The sequence below is a fragment of the Notolabrus celidotus genome, chromosome 2 (genome assembly GCF_009762535.1).
Source record: "Notolabrus celidotus isolate fNotCel1 chromosome 2, fNotCel1.pri, whole genome shotgun sequence".
Lineage (NCBI taxonomy): Eukaryota > Metazoa > Chordata > Actinopteri > Labriformes > Labridae > Notolabrus > Notolabrus celidotus.
This window is the reverse complement of record NC_048273.1, coordinates 30282055-30303154: the sequence shown is the minus strand read 5'-3', so window position 1 is coordinate 30303154 and position 21100 is coordinate 30282055. Positions and strand designations below refer to the sequence as shown.

Sequence of the window (21100 nt, the reverse complement as noted above, 5' to 3'; positions counted from 1 at the left end):
ATGTTGAACTCAACCTAACTGCTGTCGAGCTAGTGTGACATAAAACGGTGGGCTTTGAGACTCCTCGCCAACAGCTACAGTGTTCCCGCCATTCAATCAAGTCAGCTGTGCCTCTCATAATGGAAAACTCGAAATCTTAACATCTTATAATTGCAGCATTATGAAAAAATTCACCCCGATCGAGAAATGAGCTATCCAGACTACACTTGTTTCTTGAACCAGGCTTTAAACATGTTCATTTCTGCTGTAAAGATCGGCTTTTTTGAATTTGTGTGTTTGTGGTTTCTGGTACTTCCAGCCTCAAGTGGACACTTGATGAACTGCAGTTTTTAACACTTCCACATTGCCTTCAATTCTCGTGGCCGGAGGTTGCGGCTTCGTTAAAAAAAAAGTTATAATCTGTGGTACAGTTATCACAAATTAAGAAATTAGGTTTACAGACCAAAGCTGTTTTTGTAAGACACTGTAAACATGTTAAATTCTGCTGTAAAAATGAACATCATAACATGAGCTCTAATTGGGTTTCTTGGATCTTGGATCCAGCCCCAAGTGGTCACTTGAGGAAGTGCAGTTTTTCACACTTCAACATTGGCTTCATTTTTCAATAGCAGAGGTTGCTGCTTGGTGTCACCATGCAAAATGCTTTTTGTCTGTGAGGTTAGACTAGCTCTAGTTTCAATCAGTGTGTGCCTTTTTGTAGGTTTACTTAACCAACTAAAGACATTTCCCTTTTCAATTAGTTTACTCTTCAGAGAGCAGGGGAAGACATGCAGGAAATGGTCGACTGGCCCTGCAATGAGGACTGTAGCCTCTGTATGTGGGGCACTTTGACCTCTAGGCCACCAGCGCCCCTACTCTTCATATTTCATTTGATTTCATTCCTTGTTTTTTTTTTTAGCACGTAAGGTTTGATGGATTTGAACTAATTAAAATCCTGGACTTTGAATTAGTAGAACCTATGGTAGTACAATTGAACATTGTGGCTCAAACATCACATAATGCTAGTGGTCAGTTACTTTAAATGATTCTGAAAGGGGTAATTATCTTAGCTCATGTAAAGTCAAATTCTAGAAGCAGAGTCTCAGAGAAAACACAGCCAAGTGAATGTTTAACAAATTTATTTGTACATCTTCACAGAACACTTAGATGACCAGTCAGTCAGTGAGGGTAAAAACATTTACCATGTGACCAGGAAACCGAAACAGAACGCAATATACATTAATAAATTAAAAAAATGCAGGTTAATGTATGAAACTGTTCCTACAGGGAGTAAACTTAAGGCAGCAATTCATAAACATCTGTGTGGCTGCTTAGCAGACTAAACAATAAAATAACATGAAGCAAGACGACAAGTATTCATCTTTGCCCGGTCTCATGCAGGTAGGCTGAGGAAAACATTACATTGGCCCGTTGTACATTCATTCATAGTATAGGTTCAGGTTCTGACAGCATGGTATTATATTAGAGACGCACAAGAGCACTGCATACAGGAGAGAGCATCAAACTACGTACTCAGTCGGTATTTCTCTTAAAATAGGACGTTGTTTCGACATTCTCAGGGCTTCAAAGAGATCACAAATGATCAATAATGTGATTAGTCATGTTTGCTCTTTGGTGCAATACAGGGTTTATTTTTAATGCACATTTTTACTAACCCTCGACATGTCATCTGTTCTGTTGTGTTTAAAGCCCATTCAAGGCTCTATAAAAGCACATTTTGTTTAAAAGATAACAATCGGCTCCAAATTGTGATTCTGACTACATTTTCTTTCTGCTTCAACTTTCACGAAATATCAGAGTCTGTATTCAAACAGGAAGTGAACGTGAAGATTTGAACACCTGTCCATCAGGTCAGCAAGGACAAACAGTAACAAAATATCTGAGGATAAAGACAGACATTCAAATGTTACACTGCAAGTTTCACATACATTGGATTTACTGTACTGATTCTGCATTGAACTGCATTATGTAATCTCTGGAGCTCTTATTAACTTATTGTTTGTACTGCAACCATAGCTCAGATCAGATGATTGAATTAGCAGGACATGAATGAAAAAAGAACATCCTTTGATTCAGATAAGCTGGTTTAGCTTTCTGTTTTATCACCGTTGGCATAAAACAACAGAGAGAGGATAAAGTGTGGGTGCCATCAATTCCTTCACATAAGGGGGAATTAACTAGTGCAACACAATTTAGGGGAATCCTGCACAGATACAGCTCCAAAGTTTGAGCAGGAGAGCTTCCAAGCAGACTGAGGAGATCTGATCTGATCTTAAAAATGTGAATCCTTCACTGATGCAATCAGTAGTTTTATCTAAATACAGAAATGTTGGACTATTTTGCTTCAGTCCCGGTGTTTGCATACAATACAACACACACACTCACAATCAGTACTAAATCGACACTGCAACCCTCCACTGCACCTTTAAACCAACTAAATACAGCTGCGGTTCTTCACTTCAAGTAAAACATTTACAACCTATTTTTGAGAGAAGTTTCCTTACAAACATTGCAAGAACAAAAAAAAAAAGAGGCATACAAAACATTTAGAGACACCACCTCTCCAACAGCTCAGTGTCACCGGACACATGGACATGAACACACACATACATCATGTTCATTGGGGCCTGCCAATGAAGCTCTGCAACCTGTACAGAAGGATAGTGTTCGCATATGAGCAAACACACACACACGCACGCACATTCACTTTGGAGGATAAATGTGAAACAATATCAAAGATGACAACACTGCAGATCTGTCACACATGAAGCCCACTGTAGAAAAGAGGATTGACTGCAGCTGTGCATACATAAATACTCAAATTGTACATCATACATACTGCTAATGCTGTTGGAGAAACATGCTAGGCGAACTCTTTTCATGTGGAGTCCTCTTGGACAAAAAGGCATTGAGAACTACAATTTGTAAGTGCATACGACCAACATTCTTCTTTCCTTTTTCAATTCTGTGACCGATTACTGCGAGATGTGACTCCAGCATTAGCTTTCACAGGCCTCAGTGACGCCTGATTTGGCACGATGAGAAAAAAATGTTAAAAAGAGCTCTCTGCTGATAACGGACAGTTCATTTTGTGGCACTGCATCCGACTCTTTAGAGGAAACATGGACGATTCAAAGACACAGAAAAATGAGTGCGCAGTTTAGCATTTAAATACATTCTAGCCATCAATCCAGGACATCCAACACCGTATCAGAACAGACCCCCAACTTTGGCTTTTCAATACAATCAATTTTGCAAAGTGCAGACTTTCTTTTTGTGCTGGCAGATTGACTTTCAAACTGCAGATTAATCTAGCGCACATCCAAATGTCTTTCTTGTTTCAGGGTGCCAGGGGGCTTATGAGGCTCGGGAGACTGCTCTGAGGCCTTTTCTTATGAAGTGCTACATTCTGTCCTCAGCAAAACACAGCATACAAGAGTCTCTGCCATTCAAGGTTCTATGTAAATCGCAAAAAAGAAAACGTTCTCAACAAATACTTCCCAAACGGTCCGTTTAGAGTTCACACAGCTATGGTCTGTTTTAAAGACACACTACTTCTATTTGAACATCCTTCCCTTTTTTCTCTCTGTCAAACATTTTCAACAAATTGATTCAGTAGCACAATAATGTTCAACTAGCTAACCTAGATAGCTGATCATTCCTATGTTCACAGCACGACACATTCACCAACTCTGTAAGAAACAGCTCAAACTAATCTGGATAATTATGATGTAAACTAACAAACGGAGATGGACGGATTGGAAGCTGCTTGAATGTAAATAATTAATTAAATACTTTTTTGCCTGAAGATGTTGGGGCATACGTTTCAAGGTGCATAACATCAGTAATCTGAACATGAGTGATTTCAACATGTAGACCCAGAGAAAAAAACAAAACCCTTTAAAAGGTCTCTGTGGATGTGATGTGTTCAGAGCATAGACTGGCGTCACCCATCTGTTTCTGAAGCGCTGTTTTGAAGCCAATCATCAGCGGCAGCCATATTGGAAACTCAACCTGACTGCTGTCGAGTGAGTGTGAGGTAAAGAGGCGGGCTTTGAGCTTCCTCGCCAACAGCTACAGTGTTCCCGCCTGTCAATCAAGTCAGCTGTGCCTCTAATAACCAAAAACTCGTAATCTTAATATCTTATAATTGCAGCGTTATGAAAAAATTCACCCCCTGTACAGTGTGTGCCGATCGAGAAATGAGCTATCCAGACTACACTCGTCTTTTGTACCAGGTTGTAAACATGTTTATTTCTGCTGCAAAGATCGGCTTTTTTGAATGGGAGTGTATGTGGTTTCTGGTACTTCCAGAGCCAGCCTCAAGCGGACACTGGAGGAACTGCAGTTTTTAACACTCCCACATTGGCTTCAATTCTTGTGGCCGGAGGTTGCAGCTTGGTTCAGAGCACCCTGAGGAACCATGGCATCATAGATACAATAGGAACAAGTGTCCCAAAAATGTTGCTGAGGTCTAATTTAATGTATTAATTTAACAGTGGTCCACTGCCTCCTGACCCAACACAGCCAGAAACAGAGGTCCTCTACACCTCCATATCACTCTGCATTTTCAGACTTTGACAGATTTGCTTAAATCACTCTTTTGACCAAATTTTACCAAGATGCACTGTTTGATTCAAAACAGATGCACTGACTGCCATTTCACAAGTTCACACTGAAAATGTACTCTAATGTTGCTGTTGGGAAAACAGCAACAATGTGAGTGTCTAACAAAAAAGGGTGTACGACATGGCTTTAACAGGACATGGCAATAGGCAGTATGACTCTAATACCGCCAGGGTTTAAGTTCAGTAATAAATATAACCACAAAATGTGGGGTAAACACAAGTTAAAATGCACTTTGTTTCTTAGAGTCAACACTCTTAAGATGCTAAAATGAGGGAAATGTCAGAAATGATCAATCTAACATGGTTTTAAAAAGACAGAACTGTGGGTCAAATCTAGTCGCAGCTTCTCTCGTAGATAGTGCCCTCATAATTTGTTGAGATAGAGTTTGCTGGGCCTTGCAGTGTGCATTGTTTTGGATGTTGGCATTTTATCAACAGGAAGACGTGACATTCCCCTGGGTCTCTGCTCACAGTCAAAACAGAAAGCCACAGGCTTAAAATAGGTCCTATTATTCAGAACTTCTGAGATTGGCACTTTCACTTTTTGTCATTTTGCATCCCCAAATAATTCTGATTTTAAATTCCAAGTAGGACTGCAAACAAGCCCAAACAAAACAAATTGGTCAGCTTTGGATAAAGTAGTATGAGATTTCCAACTTGAAAATTATGTCAAGCAAAAAAGGCATCAGCAGATCTACAGAAGAGGGTGAAGCTGTTTCACTTGTGGCCAGTGGAAAGTAAAGGAAACAAATCCGTAAACCCAAACACAAAAAAATAATACAAATATATTTACACAACAATACTGTGTTTCTGAAGAGTTGAGTCTTGCCCATGTAGAAACTGAAAGAAACTAGATACATAAATAAATTTAGAAAGTCATAATAAATCTGTATATTATTCTTGTATCTCTAAGTGCTGATAGTTTTTTTCAATTTTGATGGAGAGGCATCATCACCCTGAAGTCTTAAGCTGCACCACCGACAAATGTTCCCAAGTGGCGGAGTGCTTTTTTCCTTGAGGCTGTTGGAGAGTTTCAAGCTTTGCAAAACAACCCACAAACTCTTCTGCAGAGTTTCTGAGCTTTGAAGTGTCCTCATACAGATGGGAGAGCTCCACCACAGAGATGGTGGAAGACTGTGCAGTGGGGATCAACATAGATGCTCCCATACTCCAGCACTATATAAAGTGAAGTAATTCCCGTTTGATGTAAGAATTCAGACAGTTCCTTGTGCCTGCTGTCTTCTCAGCAGTGATGGGAAATCAAAACAAAGTTTTTCAGCACTTTCTTTCTAGGGTGGAGCCACAGTGCAGCACTGATACAGCAGAAGAGCAGCAAGATCAACATATTTTGTGGCTACATTTTTTTAGATTGGCAGAAAAACATTGTCACGTTGTTTTGTCTATTTGATCCGCAAGTGCAGCAGTGTTTTAAGTAAACTTTCCTACCCAGTTTGTTCCTTTTGGGAACAAGAAGAAGCATAGCCGCCGAGGATACAAGCATCAGCCAGGTAGGGCACATCTTCATGAGGACGGAACGTTAGGTCAGGGTAATTTCCAGACTGCACAAAGAACAGAAACCTCGTTCAAATAAATACAAATGGTGCTGGTTTTAAAAAAACAAGGTGAGCTGAAAACTCCCAGAACCACAGACAGCTCACTTGTCTGCTGTAATGGAAAACTGAAAGTCCTTGAAAGATGAGTGCTGAACAGTGTAAGACAAACAGCTGTTTGACAGAAGCAAATCTTTCTCGGTGGGACTGCTGTTTTTTTGTTTTGTTTGTGTGCAGATGATCAGTTTAGTGCATGCTGCCTTATTGTGTGAAATATCCAGTCCATCTTAGTGGTCCACCCTCCGTGATGAGCATCATTCATCTGTTTCATAAAGTAGTCCAATGCCTCCTGCACACAGCAGACAAGAAAAAATAAGAGAGATAAGTAGTTAGATAATCCTGCTGAGTCTTTTGATAGCAAAGTATGAGACCTGACAGTATCTTGAGACCCCAGAATAGAATCAGAACAAAGAGGATATGAGCACAGGGAGGGCTTTATTACCTGTTCGCTTTTCTCCAGAGCCAGCGTCTTTCTGATGTAGGCGATGTCATCAAACGACTGCAGCTCAGGCATGCCAGAGCCCAGCATCATGGAGAACAGGTTGATGAAGAGGTTAGCATGCTGACGGATGGCCAGGTACGCTTTATAACACATCTCCTGGAACCTGGAGGGAGATGGAAAAAGGAAATGTGAGAGAGAAAAATGACGATTAATTACAGTTGCATAACGGCTGTAGACGAGGGGGAAGTCAGTAAGATATGAACAAGTGTTTAAAAGATTCTATTCTTTGTTTTTTAATTCTTTCTTTTCTTCTTTCTCTCTCTTTACCTTGGCCTCTCTCCCCCTCTCTCACACACAGTAAGGCATTGATGCAACTATGATCTCACAGAGTTCTCAGGGAGCTTATCATGGTTGAGTTAGTTGGGTAAGTACAGTGTAAACTTGCCCAGCAGAGGGAAGTGAGTCAAGAAAAAACCACTGTGTGCAAAAATAATCTGGACAGTCTCCAACTTCTTTTCTATTTCCATGCATCCCCAAAATAGAAGCCATTTTTTGTGCTCTGGAATTGATTACGCAGGTAAATCGTTAAGACGCACCTATTTCAAACCTTTATTATGAAACTTCTTGTCATGATAAGGGTTGTTATATAAAAGGATACAAGGAAGTAAAGAAGAGTGCAGATGCTGCAGTACCTCTCGAACTCTTTGGTCTTTGCACACTCTTGGGATCCCTTGCTGATGACGATGAGAAAGTCTTGTGTCAGTACAAAGGGCACTCGCTCCCTCTTGTAGCCAAATTTCTTCTTCTTATGATCCAGGAAATGGCCAAAATCGATATGAAACAACTGGAAGAGAGCAGAATCAAGTTCACTCAACACATGTATACTGTATACCCACAGGAGAATAAGAGGAATCAACCCCAATTCTTTGCTACTGATGATAAGTTCTTCTGCTGAGTGAAGAAAAGCTACTGAGTCTGCTTGGTATTGATTATTTGAAAAACAACGTCAGCATTGTGAAACTTTAGCTTCTCAGTTTTTCAAACTTCAAAAAGCCAGTCAGCTCTTTTTTCAGCTTCACTGAGATCTGGGTCTAATTTCAATGTTATGCACGTTAGACATTTTGTGTGCAATTATGTGTTTAAATGTCAATCATACCTGAAACTATTTCTGTGAAATATGTGAGAAAATGTTAACATGTCCACCCCTTTATCCAAACTGTGCGCTGTGTCAGGTTGCATATATGAGTCACCTGTCCATCATCTTTGACCATGATGTTACTGTTGTGTCTGTCTCCAATCCCCAGGATAAATGTAGCTACACAGTAGCCAGCACAGGACCTTGTGAACAGATCCACAGCCAGGTCATACCTGCAGAAACACATCCCAGTAAGACATGGTTAGGTATAATCAACAGAGAAATTAGGAGGGAGATATTGCTGCTATTAAATAAAGCATGTAAATACAACTTAAGGAAGGTGGAAGTAAATTCCTGAAGACCGTTTTTGGGGTCACATGGGTTCTGCGCCAAATAGACATTATTTCATGTAATTTAAAGCTGGGGTTGGTAGTCAGATTTAGATACACTTTTTGTTATACTGGTTAAAATGATCTTTATGTCCCGATGGAATCAATACATAATGTGTTCTTAAAAAAGAGTGGGAAAAAAGCCGCTATCTACAGCCGGAGTAAACCTGGGAAAACACCAACCAATCCCTGCCCTCAGGATCCAATTTATGAAACCAATCAAATCCCGTCCTGCCGTTCTGCCTGCCTCCTGCGCGTACATTTCATGTTTGTTTGTGTTTTTAACTTTCACTATGATAATGTTTTGGTGTTTTCTTACCGCTGAGTGAGACATAAGTTGACATAGTGCAAAATACAAATGATGTGCTGAAGACCCGTTTTGAATCAGTCACGATCATATGGTCGTGAATCAGCGGCACTCGTGCATGTGAGTAGGGGTGTCGTTTCGGAGGAGCTCCGAGGGGAGGGGGGGAGGGGTTAGACGGAGTCCTGAGGAAATGCTACATTCAAATTCATGCTAGTTTTCCGTGACTACCACCCCTAGCTTTAATGATGCAAAGGTGTAAAACAAAAGAAATAGCGCTCACATCTCGCCCTTGTTCTTGTCCTTCAGCCACTGATGCAGAGTGTTTGAGTTGAACTGCAGAGCTCCTTTCAGACCTCCTTTACACTGAATCTGCATGATGGTGTGGGAGCTGCGCACCACCTCAATAAGACCCACACAGTCTCCTAATGACAGACAGCCATAAGGGAGCATCCTGGGGACACACACAACAGATATTGTTAGCCCCTGTGCACAGAGGCAGGGAAGAGAGAGAGAATAAAGAAACGGAAGCAAGTGACAGAGCAGAGAGAAAAATAAAAATAGATTGAGGTAATAAAGGAGTGAGTACTACCGTAAGTCCAGACCCTGATTCTGCCAAATATTCTCCATGATTTTAATAATCTGCAGAGTGAGCATATCCTGCCGCAAGTCTATAACAAAAAACACACAATGGAGACATTTCAAGTTAATAACATCCCAGAGTTCTGACAGATAGAAACACATACAGCACAGAGAGGACAGGAAACCTGCAGAACAGCTAAGTGTGCTGCATGCTCAGAATCTGAGGATGAAGTGAATGAAAAACAAGGTTTGACACCCTGAGTATGTGTGTGTGTTTGTGTGTGTGTGTGTGTTACCATCTCCATTTTTGAAGATAATCTCGTTGTTCTGAAAGAGCAGCTCAGACATGATGTCAGGATTCTCCCAGTTCAGCCACAGCGGCCTCTTCGCTGAGGACATGATCCTGCATTCATCTAACCTGCGCACAAATCAGTCAAACAATGTCAGGATGCTTTTGTCACTTGTACACACACACGCACGCACACACACACACACACACACACACACACACACACACACACACACACACACACACACACACACACACACACACACACACACACACACACACACACACACACACACACACACACACACACACACACACTGAAATACACACACTAGCTCAGTAATAATAACTCCCAACCTCAGATTTCCCAGCTGGTGCGCCGGGTTGAGAGGAGAGGTGAAGTTCTGCAGAGCATCCATGTAGTCCGGTCTCTTCATCTGGTCCACAAGAAACCGCATCTGGACCTTCACAAGACATGGAAGCATTTGCACATAAATATTCGTGATGGTAACCATCGACACAGGCTGTTTTCGAAACCACCTACTATACTAGCAGTACATACTGATTTGGGCAAAAGCGCAAAATCTGCAGTATGCCAAAACTCCGCGGATGTCTACTGATTTGGATAAATTTCACAGTATGCATCGGACCAGTCTGCCTTGCGTACTGTTCCCATAATGCACAGCGCTCGTTCCGCTTTTTCTTTTTTTCTTTTGACGGGGGAACTCAGTTTTTAGGTACTGTGAAAATTATTAAATTCCATATAAACCACCTCTTAACTTTTTAAATCATAAATGGATGCTAAAGCAGCAGTTTCTCTATCAGCTTGGCCGTTGATTACTTCCGCTTTCTGAAACCAGAAATCCGGTGACGTCTGGCTCAGCGTACGGCATAACAGATCAAACAGAAAAGTCATACTACATACTAAATTCAAACGCAGTATGTAGTAGGCAATACCTACTGCCTACTACATTCATAGGTAGTATGTAGCAGGGCGTTTCGAAAACAGCCACACTTTCACAGAGAGTATCTACTTCAAGAGGCAGCAGTTTTGTGGTGTTATGGCTCTGATGGTTAATAATGAATTCAACTAAGAATTTATTGTTTAACTGATTACCAACACAACATTAGGGATATTTATAGGTGTATGAATAGGTGATTGTATTTTACGGAAGAGGATTAGGGCTACAGAGAAATAATAAAAACATTTTTTTGAGAAAGTTGCAAAATTTGCAAGTTTATAAAGTCATAGATTTTCAAGGTTTTAGAGTTTTTAAAGTAATACATTTACAAGAAAACCCGCTGAGGTGAATTTCTTGTTAAATAAGCGCAATTGCCTCCTCCAGATCAGTGTGCTGCTTTCTTCTGAACAGCCCCAATACACAGCGATGTCTTTTTAAAGTCCGGCTGCTTATCATAATGTGATGATTCTGGGCTAAAATCCGTAGTATCTCCTTATTGCTGAGTACAAGTAGGAAGTACAATTTGATAAGGCTGTCAAGTGGGTACATGATGGAGGGAAATGGGCAAAGGGCAGCTTGTTAACAATCTACCAATTCAAAGTTTTCTTGTAAAGGTATGACTTTATAAACTCGCAAATTTCGAGTTTTTTCTCAAAAAATTCGAGTTTTCTTTCTTGAACCTTTTAAAATGTTTAAAATTTCTTTAAGTGGCCCTAATCCTCTTCTGTAGTATTTCATTATGGTGTTGTGCAAAAGAAAAAAAAACACCAATCCTGATGGGATTTCAAAACAAAAAACTAACCTAATTTTCACAAAGTTCACAATACATGAGCAATATTTCACTTTATATAGTTATTCAAATCCTGTCATGTGACATATTTCATGCTGTGGTATTGTTGCTTACTGGACTCTGGTTTTAGCTGATACTATAAGTGACGGCAACACATGAAGCAATAAGTGAGGATCAGGTGCGTCTTAGAGAATCAAATTTCAAACACAGCAGGCCTTGAAGGCAAACAGAATAACTGGGAGCATTGTGCAGATGGTTCTAACAAAACAACTAAGTCTGTCCAGTGATTGTGTCTGTGTGAGCGCTGCTGCCCTCCTTACCTTCTGCGTCTCATCCTTCTTTTCCTGTTTCAGGATGTCAGTGAGGTTAATGAGCTTCTCCATGGCCTCTACCTGCCTGCTCAGGTGTTTGAGGTACATGCCGCAGGCCCTGCAGTAAGCCTCTAAAAGCAGCCCAAACCTCTGGCTCACTGTTTTGTTGTGCATTTCTGACCTGTGAGGAAGAGGAAGAGGGAGACAGAGAGTGATGAGCATGGAAGACAGGTGGGATTTTAGCCAGGGAAAAGAACGGTACATCTGAAATCTGGATGGTGACTCACTTGAGATGCCAGAAGAAGAAATGACCTATCCTCTGATTGGTCAGGGCCTTTTTGAGAAGAAAACGGGCCAAGGGATTGTCGAGATACTGCTCATATTTCAACACCTAGTTCAGGAGGAAAGAGAGGGACGAGGAAAGCACATGGATAGACGCAAAGAGAAGGTTCATATTACTCATTTCAGTCTCTATCATGTCTCCCAAGCTGTGAATGCAAACATACTTCAACACAAATGAACAGGCTGAACAAAAGCTACTTATTAAAAATATCAAACTAGAGAGGGTGCCTCTGCAGTAAACTTGAGTCTTGGATTTCTAAGCCCCTTAGCAAGTTCTTTTTTTTAGCGCATTCTTCTTTCAATCATTCACGGAAGTCAACAGGCCAGACTATCAGTTAGACTTACCTGTACAAGCTGGATGAGGTACTGGGACAGTTTGTCATCAGTCAAGTATTTGTCCAGGCAGCGGACGGCAAAGTGCCTGACCATGGGGTCCGGATAGTTACAGTCCACCAGCTCCATGGCCTGCTCAGGACGGATAGACGGCCATTCCTTTAACAGACAGTACATCTGGGACAGACAGAAATATCAATCAGTGTCATTTAAACACTTACATATTCAGAAATTAAAGAAATATAATTGAGTGGACACATTTTATCAACTAATGAAAAACACTCCACTAAACTCTTACAATGGATGCAGTTGTGCACTTTGCAAGCTAAAGTGAATTACCTCACATACTGTTTCTGCATTAGGAGAAGCATTTTATAGGTGGTATAGATTCAAGCTAAAATCAAAATAAAGTTTATTTTACTTCCATCTTTCAGAACCCAACCAAAACTTTGAACAACAGCTCAAATGAATGACTCTTTTCTTCAGCTCAATTATATTTTGTGAATGATTCATTATATAAAACAGGTGGGTGTGAAATGGCATGGCATTACCTGTGCTACTTCATCTCTGGAGTTCCATTTGACAGCAAGAAGGATCTTGGGAAGAATCTCAGGGATATTCATGCAGTAGTGCCTGGTAGAGAAACAAAGGAAGGTAGAAACTGCTTAGCTTTGCCAGTGTACGCCCTGACAAGTTGTCCTTACACCGACATGCTGCATACAAGGTTCAAATACTGTCTTATGTATTCAATTATATAAAATGTTATATATTATATATGTATTTAATTTCGGGAAAAAACATGACTGCTTTTAAAAAATAAAAGGTATGTATTAGAGACAACTAATATTTATTTCAAAAATAGTTCAGCAAACCGTGTTAAGGGCACTTGCATACAGTACATTAACATACAGCTACAAGACATACACAGTAAGTTGTGCCACGTACACACTACCAGTCAAAAGTTTGGAAACACCTTCTCATTCAAGGTTTGTATTTGTTTTAATTATTTTAAACACTGTAGATTAATACCAAAGAGATCAAAACTATGAAAGAACTTATATAGAATTATGTAATTAACAAAAAAAGTGTTAAACAGAGCAGAATATGTTTTATATTTTAGATTCTGTAAAGTAGCCCCCTTTTTCCTTCATGACAGATTTGCTCACTCTTGGTATTCTCTCAGTCTGCTTCATGAAGTGGTCTCCTGGAATGGTTTCTAATTAAGATGAGCCTTGTCAAGAGTTTAAGTCAAGTCAAGTCAAACGTTATTGCCATTCATCTAGATAGCTTGTATACAGCTGAACGAAATTGCGTTTCTCACATGGCAGGTGCAAGCAGTGCAAATGCAAATAAGAACGACAGACAAACAATACATGGGCAACAAAGACAGAATATAAAAACAAGACTAAACAACACGAGGACAGACTAGAAAAGAGCTGACTGTGTGAGTTAAACTAAAACTAAACTAAATATGGATAATGGAGTGAATAGATACATAAATAAAACAGTAAGTGAGGTAGCACAGAGTGCAAATGTTGCAGTATAAATATATTGGATAAATATTACAGCTAAATTATTGAATTAAAATAAACAGTCAGTAATAAATAACTATTAATACACAGAAGGCACAGTCGTGGTCATTGTCCACTATAAAGTGACATGTAGCAGAGCCAAAGTTCATTTGTAGAATGACTTGCCTTCTTAATGTGTTTGAGACCATCAGTTGTGTTGTTCAGAGGTAGGGTTAGTACACAATGGATAGCCTTATTTGACTACTGTTGTAATCCATATTATGGTAAAACCAGATTATTTCATAGTTTTAATGTCTTCAGTATTAATCTACAATGTTAACAATAATTAAAATAAATAAAAACCATTGCATTCGAAGGTGTGTCCAAACTTTTGACTGGTAGTGTAAGTTATGGTTAAATGGTGAATGGTAACAAACTCATGCTTGTGTTACCTGTGTCTCCAGAGGAAGTCTTTCTCCTGCTCAGTTATTTCTGAAAGAGGGTCTCTGTTACTCAGCTGTCTGAGCTGCTCAGTGTCGCCCTCTGTCAGGGCGTGATCTCTGGCCACACGGTTGCCCTGAAATACAACAGAAAGAAAAGGCTTCATTACTACAGTTGTTGTAAGAAATCCTGAACCCTCCACACTTGGCTTTTTAATAAAACTAAGCGGGACACACATTCTCTTTACCCCGGCAAACTAACTAACACTGTCCTGCTTAGACATTCAGTCATTGAGGGAGTGTGAGCAACAATCTTCCTTGGAGCCTTAACAATTGTAATCCATTAAGACCCATTACTGATGGAGAAGTTTCTAACACAACTCACTCAGACAAACATTACTTAATGCAGTACATTATTCTCAGACATAAAGCAACACTCTAGTTCAAGCTCTCTGGCATTGCTCAGGCTGTAACAACATGCCACATATACAGTATCAGTCAAAAGTTTGGACACACCTTCTCATTCAGAGGTTTTTATTTATTTTAATTATTTTCAACATTGGAGTTTAATACTGAAGACATCAAAAACTATGAAATAATCTGGTTTTGCCATAATCCAGATTACAACAGTAGTCAAATAAGGCTATCCATTGTGTACTAACCCTACCTCTGAACAACACAACTGATGTTCTCAAACACATTAAGAAGGCAAGTCATTCTACAAATTAACTCTTGACAAGGCTCATGTTAATTAGAAACCATTCCAGGAGACCACTTCATGAAGTAGACTGAGAGAATACCAAGAGTGTGCAAAGCTGTCATGAAGGAAAAAGGGGGCTACTTTACAGAATCTAAAACATAAAACATATTCTGGTTTGTTTAACACTTTTTTTGTTAATTAAATAATTTTATATAAGTTATTTCCTAGTTTTAATGCCTTCAGTATTCATCTACAGTGTATGAAATAATACAAATAAATACAAACCCTTGAAAGAGAAGGCATTTAAAGAACAGTTCTTAATAGGTACACAGGGTAAAGTTAACTGGGATAACCTGCACTGCTGTGTTAGCTCTCCTATAAGTATCTGTTTTTGCCGGAGCAGTTTTAATGACAAACTTATTACTTGGGAATTTAACAAATACATTTACTGGATGTACTAGAAACTGGCTTCAACTTTACAATCAAATGTTTGTTTCCTCTGTTTCTGACTTGATTCTCACAGATACACTGTAAGACTAGTTTATAGTGTTTGTAGATAACTGCACATGGCCAGTTAATCTTCCATTCTGTCTGCTCTTGCTGTTCCTGTCATCCTTATTGCTTTGCTCAAATGAAGCCAAATTCACAATGAAGTCACCAAGCTGTTGAGCTGCAGAGAAACTAATTTACAAATAAGATACAATCAGACCAAACGAACGAGAAACAAACTTAACAACAAGGGATTATACTGTCAGATCGGCTGTATGTGGAATTCAAATGAGCAAAGATTGTAATATGTAATATTTCCAAAAAGCTTCAGTTTACAGAATTCAACATGCTGCAAACTTGTATTTGTGCTCTTAACACTAAGAAGTTATTCCTAAACGTGGCTGCAGACTATCTTGTACTTCACTTCTGTAATGTTTCCAGTAAACATTGAAACTGGGACAGAGCAGTGGCGCAGCTGGACAGCAGTGCAGCCAGATGCTGTGTGCGTTGGTTTAGGACTCATGCTCTTATCATTAGAGTGAACAAAATCATAAATTTGGGCTTCTCTCATCTGGGATAGCAAAGAGCATGCAACTGGGAGACTTCTTTTATCTGTTGCCAAATTATCTTCCTGAAAAAAATAAATGATGTATAAATGATTCCCATGTAGAATTTATCCTTACACGAGACAAGCTCAAGCACTTCTTTGGTCAGGATCAAGCACTAATGATATGTTTGATGAATTCTCATCACACCATGTATTTGGCTTGGCACTTGTCACATTTGACACACACATCATGAATAACCTAGCATGTTGTCTCACATCACATATCAGTCACATCCTCTCACATCAGAAACCGTGATGGTGCTGTCGTGCCAAACATCACCAAGAAATCTGATAAGGCAGAATCATCAACACCATCATAAATAACTGAACACAACAGGGCACAGTGGCACTCAGAGTCACATGAAGAGGTGGGGTCATCTCAGTTTACCAAGGACACTGTAAGTCTCAAACTTGTATTGATATTTGTTTGGCTGGAATGTTGAATATCATGTTGAAGCCTTACACCTTACTTAAAAAAGTAAGTTAGATCGATCTATAATTAAACATGTTATGTGATGCAACGAACATACTGTATCTGTTAACATTAATTACACTCCACCACCAGCACTGATAGTATAGCAGATGGTGTCATTATGTGAAGTCTTAAACAAGGTTACAGCACCTTCCATCAGGGTCTCATAAATCAATGTCAAATTATCTCCCGCAACATCTCATTTAGCTACCTCATCATCTAATTTACTCTTTACACAGCCTACATCAGGGGTTCCCAAAGGGTGGGTCGGGACCCCCTGAGGGGTCGCAAGACACAAATGGGGGGTCGTGAGAAGTCTTCCAGAATGTCTTTTTTAAAAGTTATCTAAAAATATGTATTATTATTATTATTATTATTTATTTTTGTTTATTTACCTTGTTTTCTTTTCCATGTTTATCTTCCTTTTTGTTTTTACTGTAAATTATTATTATTATTATTATTATTATTATTATTATTGTATTTTGGGTATTTATTTATTTTTCTTCTCTTTGTTGGTTTTGTATTACTTATATATAATTTGTTAACTTGCGGTGTACAAAGAAATTAAAAAAAAGTAACAAAAATGTTGAATTAAAAAAGTCATTTAAAAATAGTCAATTTTAACCATTATAGTAAAAAATATCTACATAAATAGTAGCTAAACTTGAAATAAAACCTTGAAAATAGAAAATGTAATGAGTTTTCTGCCTTTCTTTGTTGCCAGATGACTCCTAAGTTTAGGGTCAGTGAACAGTTAATTATCAAAAGCATCAGTAGCAGCAGGTTAATTAATAAAGGCATAGGAAACACAGCCACATGCTCATAGAGGTAGGGTCATTTTCTACAGACCAGCTAGATGAAGCCACATTAAATCACTTTGAGGGACAGTGAGGGTCGCAAGTCTTTGGCACCTATATTTTGGGGGTCGTGGGCTGAAAAGTTTGGGAACCCCTGGTCTACATGATGTATATTTATAAAAAATATACTGATAATACTACACATTTCTAAAATGAATAATTAGTTTAGGATTAGTGCTGCATTACTGATTTAATTCTTATGATCTTTTAAATTGAAGTATCTTGAGGTAATTCGTTGTGCTTTTCAAAGCAGCCAGCTGTTTTTGGCTGTCCCTGTGTGGTCTCTGTTTTACAGGCTCTTGAACATGTTTAGATTTTTAAACGTAAAAAAGTGTGTTTCACAGGCGTCTGGAGTCTCTACAATGCAATCCATCAGTGTTAACCACTCAATGTAGCTGTGGTCAGAGGGTGGACAGAGACATGGGATGTGTTTGTATATTGAAAATATCAAGGGATGGTGTCTTTATCTCACAAAGATAAAACATGAAGAAATAAACTCTGAATGTCTTTGCTGAGATAGCATGTTCAAAGTAACTGGAAGGACACAACCTCTACCTTCTAACATCAAAATCAAATCAAGTCATCTTCAAGTTAAGAGTGGGAAATTGTGCCAAATTTTAGGGAATTTTTTGAATATGGCACATACAAGAGTGAGGCCAACAGATGGATGGAAATAAAACTTTCAGCCACAGTCTCTTGCAGGCACATAGGCAAAGAACAATAACTCACGGACACCTGGGTAAGCAAGTATTACCTGTCCAGAGAGGTTGTAGTTGAACCCCAGTTCCCTTGAGATGGTCCAGTTTGCGTGATCCTCCACTGCATTCATATCTGGGTACTTAACTGGACTGCTAAAGTGGTCAAACTCCAGCTCCAGACATGGGGTTTCCTGCACATGAGAGATTAAAGAATGTTTTTATGTTGTGTACTTACTTCCAGAGGAAACATGATGTGCAGTGAAAGAGAAGATGTGAAAGGTTTTGTTTTTGAATACCTTATTAGGGTTTGATCCAGTGACTCCTATAGGATTTAGGAGGTCCTCAAGACCATGAGGGACAGGCCAGAGGTTCAGAGCCATCTTGTTGGCTACCAGAGTGTGAGAGTAGTCAAACAAGTTGATATTACCCCAAGCTAGTGGGCAGTGCTCCTGAGAGTGAGAGGGAGAGAGAGAGAGAGAGAGAGAGAGAGAGAGAGAGAGAGAGAGAAAGAGAGAGAAAGAGAGAGAGAGAGAGAGAGAGAGAGAGAGAGAGAGAGAGAGAGAGAGGCTTTTTATTCTTGGACCTGTAGTTTAGAGGTGTGTTGTCTCATAAGGCACTAATTCAGTAAAAAGTCTACATAAAAGAGACATGATGTACCCATACACTAGTCACTGCAATAAAGTTGTGACAAAATCTTGTGTTAGGGGGCGACGTTGGCCTAGCGGTCTAAGCGTGCGCCCCAGGTACAGAGGCTATAGCCCTCATCGCAGAGGTCATCCATTAAAGGCAAAAATATAACTTAAAAAAAAGGAAAGTTCTGTCAGCCAATTAAAAGTACATTAGAATTTTAATACTGTTTCTTTTGGCTGTGGGGGTTACACATCAGTGTCATGGAGTTTCTCTCTCTTCCGGTTGATATTTTGTGTATTGTGTTGAAGATGTGCAATATATGTTATGTCATTGTCAAGTGATTGTCTCTGTGCATGTGGGTTGTTTATTGTAAATTAATACAACAGAGAAGTCAAAGACAACTTTACCTACAGGGACATATAAGTGTATCATATGGAATGATCTTGTGCGGTATGGTATGTATGGTGTGGTATTGCATCGTATTGTATCATAGAACACAGGTTAAAACAAACAGTTTTGGTCTGCTCGGCCCTTCTAATATTATTACTTATTTTTAAGCCTACTGCAATGCAAATTTCCCAATGACTTAGTGGACTATAGCCTCTGTAATGGGGTGCTGTTGGACTAGCGGTCTAAGTGCGTGCTCCATACACAGAGGCTATAGTCCTTGTTGCAGTGGTCGGATTTTTGACTCCTGGCCTCAACAGTTTTCTGCACCTAAAACTAATACTGAAACTAATAAAAAATAAACTAAAACTAAGCATTTTCAAAAACTAAAAACTAAATCAAACCAGCAAACTCGCTTTAAAACTAATTAAAACTAAACTGAAATTGAAAACAAAAGGTCAAAACCAAATAAAAATAAAAACTAATAAAAAATACAAAACTATATTAACCTTGCTCCACACATTTCCTGTCTCTGTTCAGCTGTCCTCTAAAACAAAGGCAAAAATACACAAACTTTTTAATTTTTGTTTGAAAAGCTGATAATACACCACCTATTCTAATGAAATTCTCTAAATTCTCTACAGAGTGTTGGTGATCGAGGTTTACTTTGTCCACGTGTTTATTTTCTTGGTTGGACTGATAAAGGAAATGTCCCTGGGTGGATGCTGTTTCCTTTAATGTGCTTGTCTCTATATTTTCAGATGAACACATTCAAGAACTGTATCTGGTTCCACAAAGATTTATGAGGGCTTGCTAAGTTTTATGTGGTTGGCATATAATGATGATTATACGTAATAACTTCAGGTTGTTCTGATTGATTTTTAAGCTTTTAATAAGGTTTAGGAAGAAGCCTAGATTCAGTTTTAACTGCGTTCCTACATTCATTCAAGGTTAAGTTGACAATCTCTGAAATGTGGCTGCATGTCTCCTCGTGCTTCATTGTATTAAACTCTGAACCTCTATAAAAAAAAAGAGCAGTAAAATCATTCCACCACTTTTTACAACCATTTCTTTTCTTCAGCTCATTTAACAATCAGTATTCCTTCTACAGCGTGCCCGTTAACCTACACAAAGGGTGAGGAAATGTTTAAGATAACATCTCAATGCTAGAGTAAGTCTTTACTAAGGAGCAGCAATGGAACTGGGTGACAAAGGGCAACATAGTGAGGCAGACAGAGTTACATGCAGACAGCTAGTCAAAATGCACCTATTTATAGTAAGTGCTGGAACAAAAGGCTAGTGTAGAGAAGTGTTTATCTTTAATTCAGGCGAGGCATGAAAGAACATCCGCTAACCTGATCTCGCCTAGCATGGCGCGTAATGGGACAGGGCTCACCCCCCAGGTGTCTGTTACAATATCCATGTCTGGCACTCACTGATACACTCCACACTCATGTCTCTGTTCCTGCTTTTCAGCCAGTGAGAAATGTAAGAGACATCAATGAGTGTAGGTGTTTGTTATGTGTGTTAGGAGTGACATTTGGCTTCAAATAATGGAGAGAAATGTTCAGACTGTTAAATTTGTTAAAATCGTCATTTAAATCAGGTGCACAGAATATCTTCATGTTACACTTCAGGATATTTAATTACTTTTAATTACATATAGAAGTATAAAAAATTACATTTACTTTAGACTTCACAGCCCTTATATGTTTTTTGTGTCATTTGAGTTTATTTTTCTTAATGAAGAAGTTGTAAGTTCAAACACTTGAGCTTTAGAGAGAACAATTTTGAGACCATGCCATCACTTTCCACAAGCAAAGACTTTCTAACACAAATGGAAAAGTCCCTCTGCCTGATAAGGATTTTGTTGAGGATTTCTGCCAACACGCACCAATGTCTGATTAGTAATTAAACAGAACCAAAGATGATACCACAGCTCTCATTCACCTTGGACACTAATACCCAGAGTGAAACACATCGGAGAGGCGGTTCACATATAGGAGGTACCTATACCATGGACAATAAGTCCCTTAGGGATGGGGTAGCATGCTGGTGTTAAAAGATCGGGACACCTGCTCTTTGCTATCTTTAGTCTTTGTTTGCAGTGGAAAACATTAGCTCATAGTTGACTCTTTGCCATGTTATGATTTTATCAAGGCCATTTAAACTATCCACAAGATGCCATTCAT

At 39.2% G+C, this 21100-nt stretch overlaps 1 protein-coding gene across 1 annotated transcript in view; it reads right to left on the bottom strand.

The window, feature by feature from the left end:
• Positions 1 to 1101: 1101 nt before the first annotated feature.
• Positions 1102 to 21100, bottom strand: part of pik3ca (phosphatidylinositol-4,5-bisphosphate 3-kinase, catalytic subunit alpha) — a 40300-nt gene continuing 20301 nt past the window's right edge. The window contains exons 12-26 of the mRNA XM_034673146.1: positions 18188 to 18340; positions 17948 to 18082; positions 14081 to 14205; positions 12669 to 12750; positions 12130 to 12294; positions 11730 to 11833; positions 11452 to 11623; positions 9737 to 9843; positions 9387 to 9508; positions 9101 to 9179; positions 8792 to 8962; positions 7931 to 8048; positions 7373 to 7524; positions 6681 to 6843; positions 1102 to 6527 (exon numbers count right to left, since the gene is read on the bottom strand). Of these exons, the coding sequence (XP_034529037.1) occupies positions 6420 to 6527; positions 6681 to 6843; positions 7373 to 7524; positions 7931 to 8048; positions 8792 to 8962; positions 9101 to 9179; positions 9387 to 9508; positions 9737 to 9843; positions 11452 to 11623; positions 11730 to 11833; positions 12130 to 12294; positions 12669 to 12750; positions 14081 to 14205; positions 17948 to 18082; positions 18188 to 18340 (1956 nt within the window). The 3' untranslated portion in view covers positions 1102 to 6419. The remainder of the gene's footprint in view (positions 6528 to 6680; positions 6844 to 7372; positions 7525 to 7930; positions 8049 to 8791; positions 8963 to 9100; positions 9180 to 9386; positions 9509 to 9736; positions 9844 to 11451; positions 11624 to 11729; positions 11834 to 12129; positions 12295 to 12668; positions 12751 to 14080; positions 14206 to 17947; positions 18083 to 18187; positions 18341 to 21100) is intronic.